Source organism: Ursus arctos, unplaced genomic scaffold, assembly GCF_023065955.2.
Source record: "Ursus arctos isolate Adak ecotype North America unplaced genomic scaffold, UrsArc2.0 scaffold_32, whole genome shotgun sequence".
Lineage (NCBI taxonomy): Eukaryota > Metazoa > Chordata > Mammalia > Carnivora > Ursidae > Ursus > Ursus arctos.
In genome coordinates, this window is record NW_026623008.1 from 26,672,815 (window position 1) to 26,691,936 (window position 19,122).

Consider the following 19,122-nt stretch of genomic DNA (forward strand, 5'->3'; position numbering starts at 1 on the left):
CTCCATTAGCCACTTTGGAGATGACCAGTGCAGAATATTGACCAGTGCCTTTCCACAAAGTTAAGTGTGAGACTTGGTATTTAGAACAGGGGATTCCGGGGCGCCTGGGTGGCTCAGTCGTTAAGCGTCTGCCTTCGGCCCAGGGCGTGATCCCGGTGTTCTGGGATCGAGCCCCACATCGGGCTCCCTGCTCTGCTGGAAGCCTGCTTCTTCCTCTCCCACTCCCCCTGCTTGTGTTCCCTCTCTCACTGTGTCTCTCTCTGTCAGGTAAATGAATAAAATCTTAAAAAAAAAAAAAAAAAACAAACAGGGGATTCCAACTCTTCTAATGAAATGTTGAGCTTTTGGCTTAGTTATGCAAAGGCAGAGGTCTTGCTATTTCTGAGGATGTTTTGATGCCATCTGTTTGATTCAGATCAACCCATATTTACTGATCAATCTAGGCACAGTTTGTGCCAGGCACTAAAGGGGGACAGAGAGGCATCTGATTTGGTCCCCTCTTCAGGAACTTAGAATACAGTGCAAGAGGCAGGTAGTGATTACAGTAGTGACTAATACTTCATCTGCATTCTTCTAGGTACTGGTCTAAGGTCTTTATGTGTATTAAGACCAATGAGGTAGGTGCTATTTCTCCCTCCTAAAATGGTGGAGGAGGAAATTGAGCTATAGAGATACAGAGAAAGTAAGTAATTTGCACCGTGTTACACAGCTAGTAAATGGCAGCACCAGGATTAAAGCCAAACACAGGCTGGCTCTGGAGTCTTAGTTCTTAACTTTATGCTATAGAGCAGTAGTTCTCAAAGTGTGGTCCATAGATCAGCAGCATCAGTCTCATCTAGCAACTTATTAGAAATGCACTCTGAAGAAAAAAAAAAAAATGAACATTCTTGGGTTCTACCCAAGACCTGTTGAATCACAAACTCTGGAGGCGGGGCTCAGCAATCTGTTTTAACAAGCTCTCCAGGTGATTTTGATGCTTGCTATTAGAGAACCTCTGCTAGAGAGAAGCAAGGCACACTATGGTGTCAGAAATTAATATTTCTATGGGTAGGGACTGGGTATGATCTTTCTCTTAAGTTCCTAGCCCTCTGCACAACATCTAGTGTAAAGTAGGCATCAAAAAATACATGTGGTTGAATACATACGAATATATGGGAAAGAGATGTTTGAGCTGGGTCTCTTACCACCTCTCAACTGCAGCAAACTGAATGAGAGAAATGTTCCCAGAAACTGTGAGACTAGCAAGGAAGTAGCTGTGTTACTTTTGGCAAGGTATGCACCAGCACCAAAGATCTGCACTAGCACAAGGAGCCTGCAGAATGGTGGAGGGCCATGTGGGAGCAAGTCAGGAGGTAAACATGCCAGGATTTGGTGAATAGCTGAATGGGGGCAAGAAGCAAAGGAGAGAAACTGTCATTTCTGGAAACTGTCTCCACTTGCAGAGGAAGAAGGCATAGAACAAGCACATTTGTGGGGGAAAGATAAAGAGTTTGATTTTGGACTCCAAATTTGAAGCGCTGGAAGATCCAGGTGGAGCTGTCCAGCATACACTTGGAAATAGTCTTAAGACGTGGCTGAAGATAAGAGATTTGGAGGGATAGTTAAGCCGTAAGAATGGATGAGACCTTCCAGGAAAAAGTAGAGGGTGGAAAGAGAAGAGAGCTGGATTTGAAACCACAGTGAACACTGTTATTTAATGCAGCAAAAAAGCAACACGGGACCCTTGAAAAAGACTGAAAAAGATTTAGGCAATAGAAGAGTTTAGAAAATTCTGAAGCCACGTAAGGCTCAAAAAGGAAGGAAAGGCCAGTGCCAGATGCTGCGGAGAAATAAGAATTGAAAATTATCCTTTGAATTTTGACACAAAAAGTATTTTAAGTGACGTGGTGAGGACAGAAGCAGTTTGACCGAGTTCAGGGGTGAGCTCTGTATGAAAAAGTGCAGGCAGGTGCTTCCCAGGTCCCACAGATAGAACTCTGTAGCCGCACTTAAGTCGAGACTGTGACATCTTCCAGGGTAGGCAGGGTCTCTTTCGTCTGTGGTCCCAGCGCCCAGCCCTCGGCCTGGAAGAGAGGGTGGCGTCAGTGAGTTCAGTGACTAGGGACGGAGAAAGGCTTCGCGGAGGCAGTCGCTTTGCAGCCGAGGCTTGAAGGATGAGGGTGATTGGGAGGAGAGGTGGGAGGCAGGGCCCCTGGGTGATGGGGCGCTCCGAGCGTGTGAGGGGGGCCTGGGAATGAGGTGGGGTTCCTGTAATGTGCGTGTGGCTGTGCAAAGAGGGAAGGCTGTATGTAGGTTTGGAGGGACCTGTTTGGGGAAAAGACACGGCCAGAGGCTGCTGCGGGCGGGGGAGGGGGCAGACTCGCCCCCCCCCCCCCGCCCCACCCCACCCCACTTACGCCGCTGCGCGGTTCCGCGGCGCCTCTACCGGAGCCCTCCCGCCGGGCTGCATGGAGACGGGTGGCCGCCAGGGGCCGCTGCCTCGGGTCCCCGGTACTCCCGCCCCTCTCCATTGGCCTTTGTTGCCGTCGGAGCGCCCCGCTTGACTCGTTCCCGTCCGCCCCCTGGGCCTGGCGGTCGCGCCTGCGCACTGGCGGCTGGCCGGGCGCTCGCAGGGGGAGCTGCTGCAGGCTCCGCGGCGGCGGCGGCAACGGAGGCTGCGGGGGCAGCGGCGCGAGCGGCCGGGCTTGGGGGGGGTGCCGAGCCCGGCCCGGAAGCCCGAGCAGCTAGAGTGCGGGGTACCTAGGCCCCTCACTCTGGACTCCACAGTCTCCGGGCCGCCTGACCTCCGCACGGGTATATGGGATGGAAGCGGGACCCTCGGGAGCAGGTAAGGGCCCCCGGGAGTGGGGGACGGTGCGTGCTCCAAGGACCGGGGGACTCCCGCTTGAAGAACAGGATTTCCGAGTGAGGAAAGGCTTCCTGAGTGAGGAGAGGGGCTCTTATGGGATAGGGGGCCCAGTTTGAAGGGGGCTGTATGCAGTTCCGGGGGAAACCTTGTGAAGGAAACCCTAAGACGGGGGCTGTTTATCAGAGGAGGCTGTGTGCACTCCTGGAGGTGGGAAGTAATCTGGAAGAAGGGCCTGAACGCACGTAAGGACTCCCGGAGATCCCGGGAGGCCTAGGGAGAGGCCCGGCAGGTGGAAGGGGGCGGGCTCCAGGTGTCCAGGATAGGAGGGGGTCGACACAGATGGGCCCAGTGCTGCTGCATGCTGGGGGGGCGGGGGCTGGGCTGGGCTAGTGTCTCTTGGGAGAAGGCGCCAGAGCTGGGCTGTGAGCTCCGCCCCAGCCTGGGCCTGACGCGGGGGCGAGGGTCAGGGGGTGGTGGGTGGTGATCCAGTCCCGGGATTCCCCCCCGAGAGTCTGGGGAGCTGGAGCGGAGGCGCCCGAGCATGCGCGGAGGTGGCAGCTGGAAGGGGCAGCCCGAAGTGGTGGGGGCGTGGCTGCCCGAATCCCCCCCACCCCGCCCGATTTGGCTTGGAAAAAGGAGCCCGCTGATGGGCGCATTCTGTCTAAGGTTAAGTTGGCAGAGTGCAAATAGAAATGGTCCCCTTCCCCATCTTTGGGACTCTTACACTTGATCCTGGAGACCCTCAGTCACAATTTGCCAAGAACGGGTTGAGAGAAACTGCCAAAGTGCCAGCTTATGCCCCTGGGATGAGGAAAGACTGGGACCAAGGCTATGTCCTCCCCCTGAAGAGAGAACTTAGAAAAGGTGTTGGTTACTGAGGGACCAAGGCCAGTTCCAGGTTTATCTGGAAGGAGTTGTCTGCCCGGTTTCCTCGTTTCTGGTCCAATACTTTGTAGAGATGGAATCTTTTAATCCAAAAATAATTTTGCCATTGAAATGTCTCCTCAGGTGACAGCTTAGTCTCTTTCTATTCTTCAGTATTTTTTGTAGCTTCTATCCCCCCACTGGGTATCTTTTCTTTTTCTTCTCTCTGCTCCCCAGAAACTGTCAGGGCCATGTTATTAGACCCAAGGTTGCCAAGTTAGCCTTTTATCAGGAATAAGTTATTTGGGGGAGTGGGAGTTTATAGTTTTCACCCTGGTGAGTCCCAGGTGATAGCCTTAACTTCTCCTTATTCACAGGCAATCAGGAGGAAAGGAGACGAGAACAGAGGAGAGATTGGGTAGGGCTGCCTCAAGACCAGAGTCTCCAGGATGGGTTGTGGGATGGTGGCACCTCCTGTGTCCTAGGTCTCTTACCCTTTGATCAGAGGAGCATTCTGGTCCGGGAATCCTTTAGGTCTTGTCTCACTACCTCCTTCCATTTGCTCTAGGGATGGAAATAGGATTTCTATTCAGGGCAGGAATTTCATTTCATTTGGGACATGAATTTCATTGCCAGTGGAAGAATCATTATCTTTTTATGCCGGATCCTAACCCCCCCCACCCAAGGAGATAGCACCTACCAACTTAGCGCATTCATTTAGTGATCTATAAGTACTTAGTGACTACTTTCCCCCAAACAAAAACGACCTTGTAAAGGCTGTGTAGGTCTTCATGAAGAGCACAGGGAGCAACTGACTTCAGAAAATCATTTCTCCTTCCCTTAGGATTCTTCCTCCATTCTAGGAACTCTCCTGGTTTTCTAGGCTGGAGACTATTTGAGCAACCTGTGTACTAGATAGAGTAGGAGTAGGTCACAGAGGTCCAGATGGATTGCTGGGAGCTGGCACCCATACTAGACTGCTGATGACTTCATTCTGACAAATTCCTAATAGACTCTGGAGTGGTGAAGAAATTAACTTTTTTGCTTGTTACAAGAGATAAGCTTCTAGTTAAGGGACTAGAGCCTGGTATCTGGAGTTGGCTGTAGCCTAGTGGGACAGGCTTTGCCTCATCAAAAGGTGTGATTAGAATAAAGTCTGGAAGCTGTGAATGGAGGAACCCCATAACGGCCTCCTTCCTAGGCCCAGACTATTCTCTTGGAAGTTGGAGGACACAGTACACAAAACTAAAAGTACTGATGCTGGCTTCACAGGGCTAGGTCCTGATGTGCTTTCTGTGCTCAGGTGTGTTCTAAGCACATGTACTGGATTGGGAGCTCCAGGAGGGTAGAAGTAATATCTAATTTATCTGTGGAAACAGTGAGTGTCTAGGCCCTGACACAAAGTACACATTTAGTAATTGAATTGAATCACATTCCAGTGTGAACATAAATGGTTAAGCACATATGTGGATATTTAGTAATTTGTGTATACTCACGTGTGGACAAATTTTTTTTAGGAGAGGTTGGCTTCTTAGTCTTTCCTTACTGGACAGCTGACCCAGCCTTGAGTTTGTGTTTTGAATAGGCAGTCTGGCTCCCAAGGAGGTATGTGGGCCTCAGAACTGCAGGGAAGGAATCCCTGAGCCAGGCTTTTCAGCTCTGTTACTTTTCCTTCTCAGGGCTGGTTGGGAATGGGGGAGGGGGAGTGTCCTTTTCATGGCCCCTCCCTCCTTGCTTTTGTCTACAAGAAACGGCCCCGCCCCTTTCCCCCAAGGCCCAAGCTTTGTCCTCTGTGCTGGGGCCCTCATCTGCATCACAAAGTGGCCGTCTGTCCCTGTCTGGGTTTGAAGGGAAGTGTCTCCCTTTCTCAGACTAAAAGCTGGGGGCAGGGTGGGGTACTTCGTACAGCTCTAAGGCTTGCAGGGGGATGGGATAGGAGAGGTTCTCCCTTTTTGCCTTACCTAGTTTGTGGATGAAGGGGAAAGTGGGGGTTCTCCTCTTTTCCCAAAGCCTCCTTGGTGTGGAGGGTGCCTGAGGCTGAATTTGATGTGTAGTCCTATTTCTGGGGAAGAGAAGCCTTTGAGATTAGAGTGTCCCATCCCCCATTATTTCTACCCAGCCCCCAGCTCTAGGGGATGTCTTTTTCCCAAGAATCCAAATGATTATTCAGCCTGGAAGGCTAAGGAGGTGAATGGAATGTAAAAACTTGGGGAGGGGAAGGGTATCTCATATCCATCAGGATGTTTATTTTGTACAGGGTTTATAATTGTTTTTGAGCAGTTTGCAGGTGTTTGTGTGCTGTGCATGCATGTGTGTTCTTTGTGATGTATCTGTGGATCTGTTTGTTCATTCATTTAATATCTGTATATTGAACACCTCCTATATGCTAAGAGGCAAGATACAGTCCCTGCTCTTGAAGAACTCACAATCTAGGGCAGTGAGGGGTATGTATATAAAGGTAAACTATCTAGGTCTAAGTGTGTGTTTGGGTGTGTATGACAGGAATGTGTCTCGCTATGTGTTTGCATCTATCTATTGTTTGTGTGCAATTTCTGTCCAGCTCTTTCTGGGGTAGGCACCCAGGTACTAGTAGTTAGGCTTTCACTTCCCCCATGTAGCTGAATCCTTGAAGGCCTTTTCCCCCCCGAGGCTGAGCCTCCATTTCTGTCTGTGTTTCTGTCTGCAGAGTGGGGCTGGGCTTGACAGGTGGTTAGAAGGAGACATAGCAGCTTAGCTCTGGAAAGTATGCCCCTCCCGTGAATGGTTCTGACCTCTTCCTGACCCCCCCCAGCTGAGGATATGCCCCATCCCCCCAGCCTGGCAGACTGTGAAAGCAGAGCTACTTGGTGATGGGAGGTTCTGGGCTGGTTTATCCCTCTCTCCTCCCACCTAGGCTGGTCCTCTACTGGCAAGGACAATAGTTGCTATGGACAAAGGCTTCTCTTAGACAGTGTCCCTTTTTCCTCCCTTTCCCCTCAAGCTAGAAAATAAAACTAGGGACAGCAATCTAGCTGGTGGTAAGAGAAGAGAAAGTAGTGGAAGCTGGCCCTGCCCTAGCCCTTTCCCAGGGGCCTGCTCTATCTTGAAATTGATCCCTTCTGTTAGTGTCTGGGCTTTCTGTGTGGAAGGAGCACGGCTGTGCAGAGCTCCTTATTCTCCTTCTCAGAGCCAGTATCTCATTCTTCTCCAGCATGCTAATGGCTGCCTCTCCTTCCCAAGTCCTCTACTCTAGCCTATTCTTGGCTCATTCTCCTGTGTTCTGCCTGTCTTCATTCCCTAGCTTTTTATTCTTTTGAACTTCTTCTTCTTTGTCTCCCCAATTGCAGCCTTGCTTCTTGCTCAACCTCCCAGCTCTAACCTATATGTTGCCCAGGCCTTAACTCCAGCCTTCCCTCCTTCCTAGATCAAGCCTCTTTCTGCTGTGATTTCCAGTTGTGGCCTCTTTGTCAGCTCCCTGTTTCAGCCTCTCTCCTTTCTTTTGTCTCCAAACTCTATTTTTTTAGCCTTTTCTACTTTTCTGTCTCTCCAGCCTCAGCCATTCAGTTGCCTTAATCCTTTCTAAAACATCATCTCCCTCACATCCCCCTAGCCTGACCTTCTTTGGATCTTCCTCCTGCCTACACTGCAGAGGAGCATTAGGATGTTGCTGTTTCATGTTTGGGATGGTAGTGAGTGAAGTGAGCATCTGGTTGGCAGAGAAGCATTTCTTGTCTGCTAGATACGTGGTGGAGGCAGGTGTCTTAATCTAGTACGAGAAAGAAAGTTTTATTATTGGGAGCCAGATTTAGCTCCTCTACGTAACATGTAATAGAAATGTATTAAGTATTCACCTGATGAATTGAAGAGAGACAAGAAGGATAATTTTCCTAACTGGAGAGAGGTTTAAAAAAAATGAACGTGGGTTGTCTGAGCCAGTGGAACCCCTTAGTTGGGTTGGGTAGGCAGGAAAGAGGCTTCCCCTATACTCTCATGTTCCTGTCCTGGGAGGCCTTGTGCCTTCTGATCAGAATGGTAAGGAGACTGCTAGACTCTACCCTCACCAGCCTTTTTATCTTGTAGCTGCGGGCGCCTACCTGCCCCCCCTGCAGCAGGTGTTCCAGGCACCTCGCCGGCCTGGCATTGGCACTGTGGGGAAACCAATCAAGCTCCTGGCCAATTACTTTGAGGTGGACATCCCTAAGATTGACGTCTACCACTACGAGGTGGATATCAAGCCGGATAAGTGTCCTCGCAGAGTCAACCGGTAAGTGATGCACATTTAAGCTACAAAGTCCAGGAGTCTTTACTTTCCTGAGCCTCAGAATCTTCAAAGAGTATCCAGAGAAAATTAGTAGAGGGTGGTATCACCAGATTCAAGGAAGTTTTTGAGGAGGAGAGTCCAGGTAAGGTATAGGCTGAAAAATATCTTTGAATTTAGCTACTAGGAAATAATTGGTTCTTTTTGCCAAGCAGTTTCAGCAGAGTAGTTGGGCTAGTAATCTAACTACTAGGAATAAGTAGAAGGTAATGTGGTAGGGATGGTGAGAGCAGATAGCCTTTTCTAAATAGCTTGATAGTCAAGCACCGGGAGAGAGAGAATATGTTGGTTAGAGAGGATTTATAGGGGTCAAGTACAATGCATTGCACATTGCAGTATTTGTTAAAATGAATGAATGAATGGAAAGTTTTTAAGAATGAGACATAGATATGCTTATAAACAGAGGAGAAGAAGCTAGTTAAAGGTACAGGACAGAGAGGAGAGGAGTGAGTTCCCACTCATGGCTAAGGCAGGAAGACATTATAGGACACATAGTTGGAGGAATTAGCCTTGGAAGAAGCAATATTTCTCTCTTTCTTTTTGTTTTTTTAAAGATTTTATTTTTAGGGGCACCTGGGTGGCTCAGTCTGTTAAGCATCTGCCTTTGGCTTAGGTCATGATCCCGGAGTCCTGGGATTAAGCCCTGCGCCTGGCTCCCTGCTCAGTGGGCAGTTTGCCTCTCCCTCTCCTTCTGCCCCTCTCCCTGGGCTTCTGCTCACTCTCTCTCTTTCTTTCTCTCTCTCTCCCCCTCACCCTCCCCCTCTCAAATAGGTAAATAAAATCTTTAAAAAAAAAAAAAGATTTTATTTTTAAGTAATCTCTGTACCCAACATGGAGCTCAAACTCACAACCCCAAGAACAAGAGTCGTATGCTCTTCCGACTAAGCCATCTGGGTACCCAAAGTGATATTTCTTTTTAAAATTAATTTATTTCATTATTACTTGAAAACTACATATGCACAATGTAAAAATAAATAAATAACGTATTACAAAAAGAGCAGCAGTGAAAAATATCTCCTGCTACCCTGGTCTCTAGTCACCTAGTCCCTTTCCCTAGAGGCATTCACTGATACCATTCTTGAGTATGTTTCCATATATTTTTGTTTTCATATGCAAGCATATGTGTATATAAAACATTTTTTAAAATGCACAACATAGGGGTGCCTGGATGGCTCAGTTGGTTAAGTGGCTGCCTTAGGCTCAGGTCATAATCCCAGGATCCTGGGCTCGAGCCCCACATCAGGCTCACTGCTCAGCGGGGAGCCTGCTTCTCCCTCTCCCTCTGCCTGACACTCCCCCTGCTTGTGTTCTCTCACTCTCTCTAACTAAATAAATAAAAATAAAAATAAAAACCCTCATAAAATATCGAGTACTATATGCCTTGTTCTGTACCTTGCTTTTTTCCACTGAACAATATGTATCAGATCATGCATATCTGCCTCAGTCTTGTGCATAGCTCCATAGATATTCCACTGAATGGATGTATTATAACTTACTTAATAAATCTATTGAGGAACACTTAGCTTTAACCTAAACTTTTGCTACAAAAGTGAAACTGTTGAATATTATTAAATGTAGATACATTTTTGCACTCAAATATTAGTGTATCTATAGGATAAATTCCTAGGAGTGGAATTGCTGGCATAATACATTGAACAATTTGGAGATATTACCAGTTTGTTTATTTTTGAAGGTAAGTTGTACCAATTTATACTCCCATTATCAAAGTATCGCAGCGCCTCTTCCAAATCTGTACCAGTTCAGTGTATTGGATTGTTTGACCTTTGGAATTCTGATAAGTAGAAAATTATATCTTGGGCTAGTTTATTTTATTTTATTTTATTTTATTTTATTTATTTTTTTTTTTTTTTTAAAGATTTTATTTATTTATTTGGCAGAGATAGAGACAGCCAGCGAGAGAGGGAACACAAGCAGGGAGAGTGGGAGAGGAAGAAGCAGGCTCATAGCAGAGGAGCCTGATGTGGGGCTCGATCCCGTAACGCCGGGATCACGCCCTGAGCCGAAGGCAGACGCTTAACGACTGTGCCACCCAGGCGCCCCTATTTTATTTTATTTTTAACTTTTTAAAAATAAGCTCTGTGCACAGTGTGGGGCTTGAACTCACAACCCTGAGATCAAGAGTTGCATGCTGTACCAACTGAGCCAGCCAGGCACCCACTCTTGGTTTAATTTTAAGTTGTCTTTCTCTCTTGAGTGAAGTTGAACAAGTTTTCATATATTTAAAAAGTATATATGGAAGGGACATTTCAAGTGTGAGGGGAAAAGAAAAGAGGTGTGCATATATAAGTATGTTTATTTGTATGTCTGGGAACTTGAAGGTGGCCTTGCCTATCTTGCACTGTCTTTTTAGAGTCATTAGAGTTGATTTTTGATTTGGAGGTAGGGATGGGTTCTGGAGTTAGAGGGTAGAGGAGAAAGTATGACATAGTGTATGAGGGATGGAACTGATCAGGGACATGGAAAAGATTGCTTGGTAGCACTAAAGCCTAATTGGGATTGAAACCATGTGTTTACAGTTATTTACAATGTACAATTTGAGTTTTTTTAATCCAGTAGTATTTAAGAGCTTTGGTTTAGAAAGTGAAGAGGTCACATAGTTGGATGGGGTGGTATTTTGAAGGATAAATGGACACTCTGGGATCTTAGTGGCAGAGGACAGGAAGTGAAATCAAGAAAGAGATGATAACGGAGTGATAATGTGGTGGTGGGACTAAGAGCTTCAGAGAGATGGGAGAGATGGGGTTCTTCCAGTTTATTCCTATTCCAGTTCATATCTTTTCCTCATCTACCTTTTTTATGTCTCAGCTTGGGGATTGGAACAGCCTGGATTCTGTTCCTGATTCTAGATAGACACTAGGAATGAGCCCTTTTCCTCTCTGCCCCCCCCAACCCCCCCCCCCACGCCCCCACTCAGAAGGCACATGTACCTACTCTTTCAGATCCTTTAAAGCCTTGGTGATCTGAGAACCAGAAGCATCATTTGATAGCTTGTTGGAACTGTAGAATTTCAAGCTTTGCTCTAGACGTGAATTAGGATCTGCATGTTAGTAAAATCTCCAGGTGATTCATATGAATGTGTGATGTTCTAGAAGCAGTACCATAGAGTAGAGATTAGAGTAGCTGCTAGGAGGGCATGGACATTACCTGAACATTGAACTGCTTCCAAGAGCTTGAAGCGGTAGTCTCTCAGCTTCCATAGGCTGCTCCTATCCCCCACAGGGAAGTGGTGGAGTACATGGTCCAGCATTTCAAGCCTCAGATTTTTGGTGATCGCAAGCCTGTGTATGATGGAAAGAAGAACATTTACACTGTCACAGCACTGCCCATTGGCAATGAACGGGTAAGTTGGGAGTTAGGCTAGACCTGTGTCATGGGTTTGGGATGGTATAGAGCTCATGTAAGCCTGTTTGGAGTCTGGCAGTCCAAAAATTCCTTTCACCTTTTATGGTGAGAAAGTGTTTCACAGTGAGGGATGGGTAGGTGCGATGTTTATTTAGCCTAGTGTATGTCTGTCCCTGTCCCAAACAGACTGAGATTAGACTTATAACAGACTTGAAGGACTTCCTGCTAAGTTGAGAGGGATAGAAGTACTGAGCTAAGGTGGTTAGAGACTAAATGACTGAATTTCCCCTGAAATCTTCATTGTGAGCCCCTGTCAGTTTAAGGATCAGGTGCTTGGCAAATCTGTGTGGTGGGGGATACCTGGGGCAGGGCAAGGAATGTTGGACTGTGGGAAGGTATTGGCAATCCTTCACTCCTTTCTTCTGAAGGTTGACTTTGAGGTGACAATCCCTGGGGAAGGGAAGGATCGAATCTTCAAGGTCTCCATCAAGTGGCTAGCTATTGTTAGCTGGCGCATGCTGCATGAGGCCCTGGTCAGTGGCCAGATCCCTGTTCCCTTGGAGTCTGTGCAAGCCCTGGATGTGGCCATGAGGCACCTGGCATCCATGAGGTACTGGGTTTAGTTAGTATCTGGGCAACTAGTGGTGGCAGAATTGCTATGCGGGGAGGTGGGGAATGAGCACATACTAAGAACCACAGTATGCCTTTCAAATAAAACATTCGTTGAAGCCTTACCCTATGCCAAGCAGCATGCATATACATTTAGATGGTTTAAAGCCTTGGCCCTGGCCCTTATAGATATCTTTGGACCTCCACCCCAGCTGTCCCTGCAGGACAGAAAAGATAGACTTGCACAAGGTCAGTCATACAACTAGTTAAGGATCAGAGCTGGAATTAAAGCCCTGGTGTCCTGCCTTCCAGGCCAGGGCTCCTCCGTGCCCAGGATGCCTCACAGGGTGGGGGCCTGTGCCCGAGGGACCAGTTCTCTGCCTGTCCCTGCCAGGTACACCCCCGTGGGCCGCTCCTTCTTCTCACCGCCTGAGGGCTACTACCACCCGCTGGGGGGTGGGCGCGAGGTCTGGTTCGGCTTTCACCAGTCTGTGCGCCCTGCCATGTGGAAGATGATGCTCAACATTGATGGTGAGTGGGGAGAGCTATGGAGCCAGGGGCACCCTGAATCCAGTGACCACACTCCCAGCCTCATCCCTCCCAGCTCTGCAACCGTACTCCTAGTCTAATCCCTCTAGCCCTGGGACCCCTCCCCCGTCCCAATACCCTATAAGGAAGAGGGTGTAAAGAGCAGTGCCTCCATTTATTCAGCAAAACCAAACCTGAGCTGAGCTATACCCACCCTGTCCCCACAGTCTCAGCCACTGCCTTCTACAAGGCACAGCCAGTGATTGAGTTCATGTGTGAGGTGCTGGACATCAGGAACATAGATGAGCAGCCCAAGCCCCTCACAGACTCTCAGCGTGTGCGTTTCACCAAGGAGATCAAAGGTGAGGACCCAACCAGGTGGGGAAGGGAATCAGTACCACTTTGTCTTTAGTCCTAAAAGGAAATCCCCTTGGGATATGTTCAGGGGAGAGGCCAAGTCTGGGCGCATGAACAGCCTTTTCCAACCCTGACAAGCAGTGTGTATATCCCAGGCCTAAAGGTGGAAGTGACCCACTGTGGACAGATGAAGAGGAAATACCGTGTGTGTAATGTTACCCGCCGCCCTGCCAGCCATCAGACGTGAGTTGACAGGCTGTTAAGCCATACCTTGGTGGAAGAGGGCTGATACTTCAACATACTTCTTTCACTCCCCTTCCTCTCCCCGACCTCTACCAGCCCTAAGGATGAGCCCTGTTTTCAAAGATAAGCTGTGAGAGTTTGGCATCACTCCTCCAGACTTCCCAGATCCTTGATACTCTCCTTAACATTTTTACCTTCTTGGTCTCCACCTTTCCTCCTTGGGCCTTTACTAGACAACAGAAGTCTTCCCTTGACTGCTGTCTCAGTTCGGTAAATGTTGAGATCTCTCACAACTTATTCTTCCTCCTGAAAAAGAAAGCAGGGCTCCTGGGCTAGACCTTGGGGAAGCTGTCATTGATTCCATCCACCTTCTTGACTTCAGACTACTGGACTATGAGTGCCTGCTGTGTGCTGGACTTTATGCTCAGCACTAGAAATGCATGAGTCAGATATGGTCTTGAGTGTTGTGGAACTTGCCTCTCAAATCTTTGTCTTCACTCTCGGAGCCCTGTATTGCCTGCTTTCCCATGAGTGGCAGTGCTCAAAGAGGCTGGATTGGGATAAAGCCAAGTCTGGGGCTTCCCATGGTTGTAAGTCTAAAGAGGTGGGATTAAATGCTGGGCTCTAACACTTCCTTCTCGTCCCCCCAAACAGGTTTCCTTTGCAGCTGGAGAGCGGACAGACGGTGGAGTGCACAGTGGCACAGTATTTCAAGCAGAAATATAACCTTCAGCTCAAGTATCCCCACCTGCCCTGCCTGCAAGTTGGCCAGGAACAAAAGCATACCTACCTGCCCTTAGAGGTGAGGCTGCCAAGTAATGGCTGGGTTGGAGAACAAGCATTGTACCTGCACACTGATCATCAGAGGTCTGTTCTTCCATTCGTAGTCTCTCATTCTCATTTTGAAGTTTGGAAAATTGACGTTCTGAGAAGTATGAGGTCATTCTGTGAATTGTAGGCCTCATTCTTACCTGGTAATTTCTTTCGTTATTCCCCATCCTGCTCTCATGTTCTTTTAGGACTGCCAGGCAAAGGTGAAAGCTGTATTTATGTTTAATAAATAAGTAGTTCGTTCAGGACGGAGATTTCAGATGTCCACATTCATTTTCATTTTTATTTGTCTTACCCTGTCTTAACTTTTAATTTTTCTTACCTGGAGCTGGGGATCCTAAATGACCTAGAGATACGAGTATACCTTGTGTTCCAGAAAATGGAGATAACTGTTAGCTATAATGTGAATCCTGTTCAGGTTATCAATGTGTTCCTTTTGAAAAGGTGTTAGCCCCAAGATTTATCATATTTTTATGCTTTAGCAGACCTTTGAAATCCTGCAGTTAGAGAATAGAAATGCTATTTAAGTCATAGAATACAAATGCAGAACCATTGGGCTATCTTCGATTTGGTAATACACTAGCCAGAATGTCTAATGAGAAACTACTTGTGACTTCTTCGTTGTTTAGTCCAATACTATTCAAAGTGTGGTCAGTAGGCCAACAGCAACAGGTATTACTTGAGTGGAACTTGTTTGAAATGCAGAATCTCAGGTTCCACCTAGAACTACTGAATCAAAATCTGTCTTTTAACAGAATCCGAAGAGGATTCATATGAACCTTAAAGTTGGAGAAGCACTAACCTAGAGTAACATCTTACTCTGTTCCCACAGCAGGAGTCAAGATAGCTGGGACCAAAGCTCAAGCCTTCTGTGAGCTTCTGGGATTTCAGAACTAACCAGAGGGAATTAGGCTGAGGGGAGATAAGATCCCAAAACCCAAGAACTCTGACTTTAGTTAATAGCTGTTGATGCACGGAAAGTGGGATGAAGACTGTGTTCTCTTGAGGTGTAAACAGGAGTCTTCAGGGACAATCCCAGCTAAGTAGATAGACTTTAGTTAATATCTACTGCAAGCTAAGATTTTTAGCAAATTAACGTTACTTCTGTTTAAACACTAGTTTCCAAGGTGAGTAATTTATATAATGACATATATTTTTATTCTTATTACCATTTGTTTATTTAACAAATATTAATTGAGCTCCTGCTGTGTGTCATATGCTGTTTTAGGTGCTGGGATGTAGAGATCAACAAGACAGACAAGGTCCCTGCTGTCATGGAGCTTACGTTCTACAAGGGGGAGATAGACAATAAATAGATAAATAAGATAGTTTCAGATAGTAGTAAGTTGTATAAGAATAATAAAACAGGTTAAGGGGACAGAAGTAAGGGAGGAGGGGTTTGAAGAGCCACTTTAGTTATATGGTCAGGGAAGGGTCTCTTTTAGGAGACATTTGTGTCCTAAATTATGAGATAGAAATAACCTTTAATAACCTGAGGGAAGATCCTTCCAGGCAGGAAGTAAATAGTAAGTGCAAAGGCTCTAAAGCCGCAGGGAGCTTGTATTTTTAAAGAGATAGACAGAAGGCCATAGTGGCTGGTGTGTAGTATATGAGAGGAAAAGTAGTAGGGGTTGATTTCAGAGAGAGGTGCAGGGTCTAATCACGTAGGCTCTTGTAGCCAGGTGGGATTTTTTGTTTGTTTTGCTTTTTAGAATAACTTTATCGAGATATAATTCACATACCATAAAATTTATCCTCCTAAAAAGTGGTTTTTAGTATGTTCAGAGTTGTCTAACCATCACCGTTATCTAATTCTGAAACATTTCATCATCTCCAGAAGAAAACCCATACCCATTAGTAGTCACTTACACTCCTCCTCTCCACCAATCAGCCCTTAGTAATCACTAATCTATTTCTGTCATTCGTCTCTTCTGGACGTGTCATATGAATAGAATTATATAATATGTGGCTTTTTTTTACTGTCATATTCCACTTAGCATAATGTCTTCAAGGCTCATTATATTGTAGCATGCCTCAGAATTTTCTTCCTTTTTAAGGCTGAATAATATTCTGTTGTACATATATACCACATTTTTTTAATCCATTCAGTTCATTGGCGGATACACTTAGATTGCTTCCACTTTTTTAGCTATAATAAATAATGCTGCTATGAATATAGGTGTACAGATATTTGTTCTAGTCCCTACTTTCACTTCCTTTGAGTATATACTCAGATGTGGATTTACTGAATCATATTGTGATTGTGTGTTTAATTTTTTGAGGAATCACCATACTGTTTTCCATAGTGGCTGTACCATTTCACATTCTCACCAGCAATGGACAGGGTCCCAATTTCTCCACACCCCTGCTTTAATTTTTTTCTTAATGTTGATTCTGTAGCTGAAATCATCTGTCAAGAGTGCTACAACTTTATGGTGCTTTTAAAAGAGCAATGTCCTAAATTTTAACAATTCTGGATTTTTATTAATTGAATTGACTAATTTGTATATTCTTTGGGATATGGAATTTAAGGGCAGGTGACCTTGTCCTGGTTTTCCCTACCATTGTTCAAAATGAACTTTGGATATTAGGAGGAAAACACTTACACAGTGTTGGCCCTATGGGAACAAATTATATGTTTCATTTTGTCTAACTTCTCACAACAACCTCGTAGACAACTAGTGTTTTATCCCATGACTGAAATTAAAGAAGCAGAGTCTCAGAGTAGTTAAGAGACCTGCCCAAGGTAATACCACCTAGAAATGGCAAAGCTGGACTTCAAACTCAAGTCTTCCCAACCTGCTGGCTCTCTCTACTCTGCCAAAAGGCTTCCTGTTCACAGCATCCTGAATATAGCATATTGGGGAATGGAAGTCTTGTACTTTACTAGAAAGTCTTTTCTGAGCTCCACTGTGTTCTCTTGGGCCCAAAACAGGAATGCATGGCAGGATGTTCCTCACATCAATAGGGGACGCTGTCAGCCAAGAGAGACTATGATTTCTGGGCGTCCAAGGGCTTAGTGATCATCTCTAGGCTGGAGTTCAAAAGTTAAGAGCCATCTCCAGTTCTCCTGCTGGGTTGCAGGGGAACAACTGACTGCTTGTCACCATTGAAGAGCTGTCTACTACCTTAGGAATCCAGTTTGTATATATTGAGTTTTTTAGTATTCAGAAGAGCTCTATACTGGGTCCTTTGGTAAATAATAATTTATGCAAGAGTTTACTGAGTGTTTACTGTGTTCCAGAACTGTACACAGTCCTTTAAGTGCTTTATTTTATTTAGTCTCTGAACAACCCTATGAGATTGTTACTGTTCTCCGCAGTTAACATGAGACCTGAGCCCGGATCTGGCTCTGGACCCCAATCTGTTAATGACAGAGTGGCTATATTGCCTTCTGTATTGCACATGGATATTTGCTAACTTACCTGTTTCTGCACAAGAGATTTTGCAGTCCCCTTTCCACGGCCAAGGTCTCTTCCCTTATTGTGGGGCTCTGGGTACAGGGTGGACTGTACTCAAGCCAGAGCTACCTGTCCTTCTCGTTTCCTCAGGTCTGTAACATTGTGGCTGGGCAGCGCTGCATTAAGAAGTTGACCGACAACCAGACTTCGACCATGATAAAGGCTACAGCTAGGTCGGCCCCAGACAGACAGGAGGAGATTAGCCGCCTGGTCAGTAGGGCTGCAGAGAAATGTGTGCTTGGTTGCTCAGTCATTGGGGCCCCTGGTAGCATAGATGCTTTTCTGCCTTGGCAGGATCCTCAGGAGAACACAAGTCTGGATTTGTTGCCTGGGATTCCATAGGACTGCTCTTATTTCTTGACCCTGTAGCTACTTGGCTTCCTATTTCTTTTTCCCTCCTGTATTACTTCCCTGTGTTATCCACTCCCACTTACTTCATTTTCCACTTTCCCCCCTTTTTTTAGGGCTATTACTTGCCAGCCCCAGCTGCTCTTCAGGGCTTTCTCCTTGGGACCCAGAGGGTGAGCAGTATTGCCAAGCTGCTGCTCTCCTGAGATCCCCTTCTTTTGTCTTGCAGATGAAGAATGCCAGCTACAACCTAGATCCCTACATCCAGGAATTTGGGATCAAAGTGAAGGATGACATGACGGAGGTGACGGGGCGAGTGCTGCCGGCGCCCATCTTGCAGTACGGCGGCCGGGTGAGCAGGGTCAGGGCCAGACAACATCTCTGGGACATATGGGAGGGGGGAATTGGGTTTATATAGCCAGGGGCTTTTGGTCCCCTACTCACCTGGCTCTACTGAGGCTCACCTGGGCGCCCCCTTTGCCTATCCCCAGAACCGGGCCATTGCCACACCTAATCAGGGTGTCTGGGACATGCGGGGGAAACAGTTCTACAATGGGATTGAGATCAAAGTCTGGGCCATCGCCTGCTTCGCACCCCAAAAACAGTGTCGAGAAGAGGTGCTCAAGTAAGGAGGGTTGGGTGTATGGGTGGAAGGGTGGGGAGGACCCTAGAGCTGAGTACCTTCCCTTACCCACAAGGGGCCAGAATTTGGTCTGTGGTCTCTTCTTTCTGACTCTTGACCCTGCTTCCCTATGCTTCCTGGCTCAAACTTCTGCCTGTTCCTTTTCTGTCCATCTGTGGTCAGAAGTCTTGAAAAGAAGCTGCATTTGTGTCAGAGATGGTGATTTCAGGACGTGAATCTCCTAAGGGAGGCCTGAATTATTTTATTGTTATAATTACTAATATTGGTAGTAAAATACTAGTATAGTGATGACTATAATGTTGCACCAACACTCTACCTAATTTTATGTTCTCTCATTTCATCTTCACAGTGAGTAGGTGGTGGTATTACCGTTTTCAGGAGACTGAGGCTCAAACAGTACCTTGTACAAGGTTTGCATATCAAGAAAGTGTCAAGAGTTGGAATCAAATCAGATCTGTGGCTTCAAAGCTTGTGTTGCTCATTGGAAACAAAATCTCAGCTCGTTCTCTGAACTGTCCTCTCCTATACACAGAATTTGTTCATTCAGGTCCAAGTGACCTGAATTAGATGAACATGAGTTGTATGGGCCTCTTAGCTACCTGTGGCTGAGGCGCTAGGAAGAGATGACAGCAGTGAAGAAAATGATATAGCCAAATGGGTTAAAGGAACACATTAGGGGAGTAATGGTTTCGAGTGAATGAATGAGTAGTGAAGAAGTAGCTGACCCTTT

At 46.5% G+C, this 19,122-nt stretch overlaps 1 protein-coding gene across 4 annotated transcripts in view; it reads left to right on the forward strand.

The window, feature by feature from the left end:
- Positions 1-2,591: 2,591 nt before the first annotated feature.
- Positions 2,592-19,122, forward strand: part of AGO1 (argonaute RISC component 1) — a 35,140-nt gene continuing 18,609 nt past the window's right edge. The window contains exons 1-11 of one of the 4 annotated variants that reach the window (XM_057305396.1): positions 2,593-2,827; positions 7,772-7,955; positions 11,250-11,370; positions 11,801-11,982; positions 12,376-12,512; positions 12,737-12,871; positions 13,022-13,109; positions 13,764-13,911; positions 17,492-17,611; positions 17,979-18,110; positions 18,241-18,374. In XM_057305396.1, the coding sequence (XP_057161379.1) occupies positions 2,803-2,827; positions 7,772-7,955; positions 11,250-11,370; positions 11,801-11,982; positions 12,376-12,512; positions 12,737-12,871; positions 13,022-13,109; positions 13,764-13,911; positions 17,492-17,611; positions 17,979-18,110; positions 18,241-18,374 (1,406 nt within the window). In that variant the 5' untranslated portion in view covers positions 2,593-2,802. Of the gene's footprint in view, positions 2,828-7,771; positions 7,956-11,249; positions 11,371-11,800; positions 11,983-12,375; positions 12,513-12,736; positions 12,872-13,021; positions 13,110-13,763; positions 13,912-17,491; positions 17,612-17,978; positions 18,111-18,240; positions 18,375-19,122 lie in introns of all 4 variants that reach the window. The other 3 variants (XM_026516688.4, XM_057305397.1, XM_044390543.3) reach the window with 3 other exon arrangements.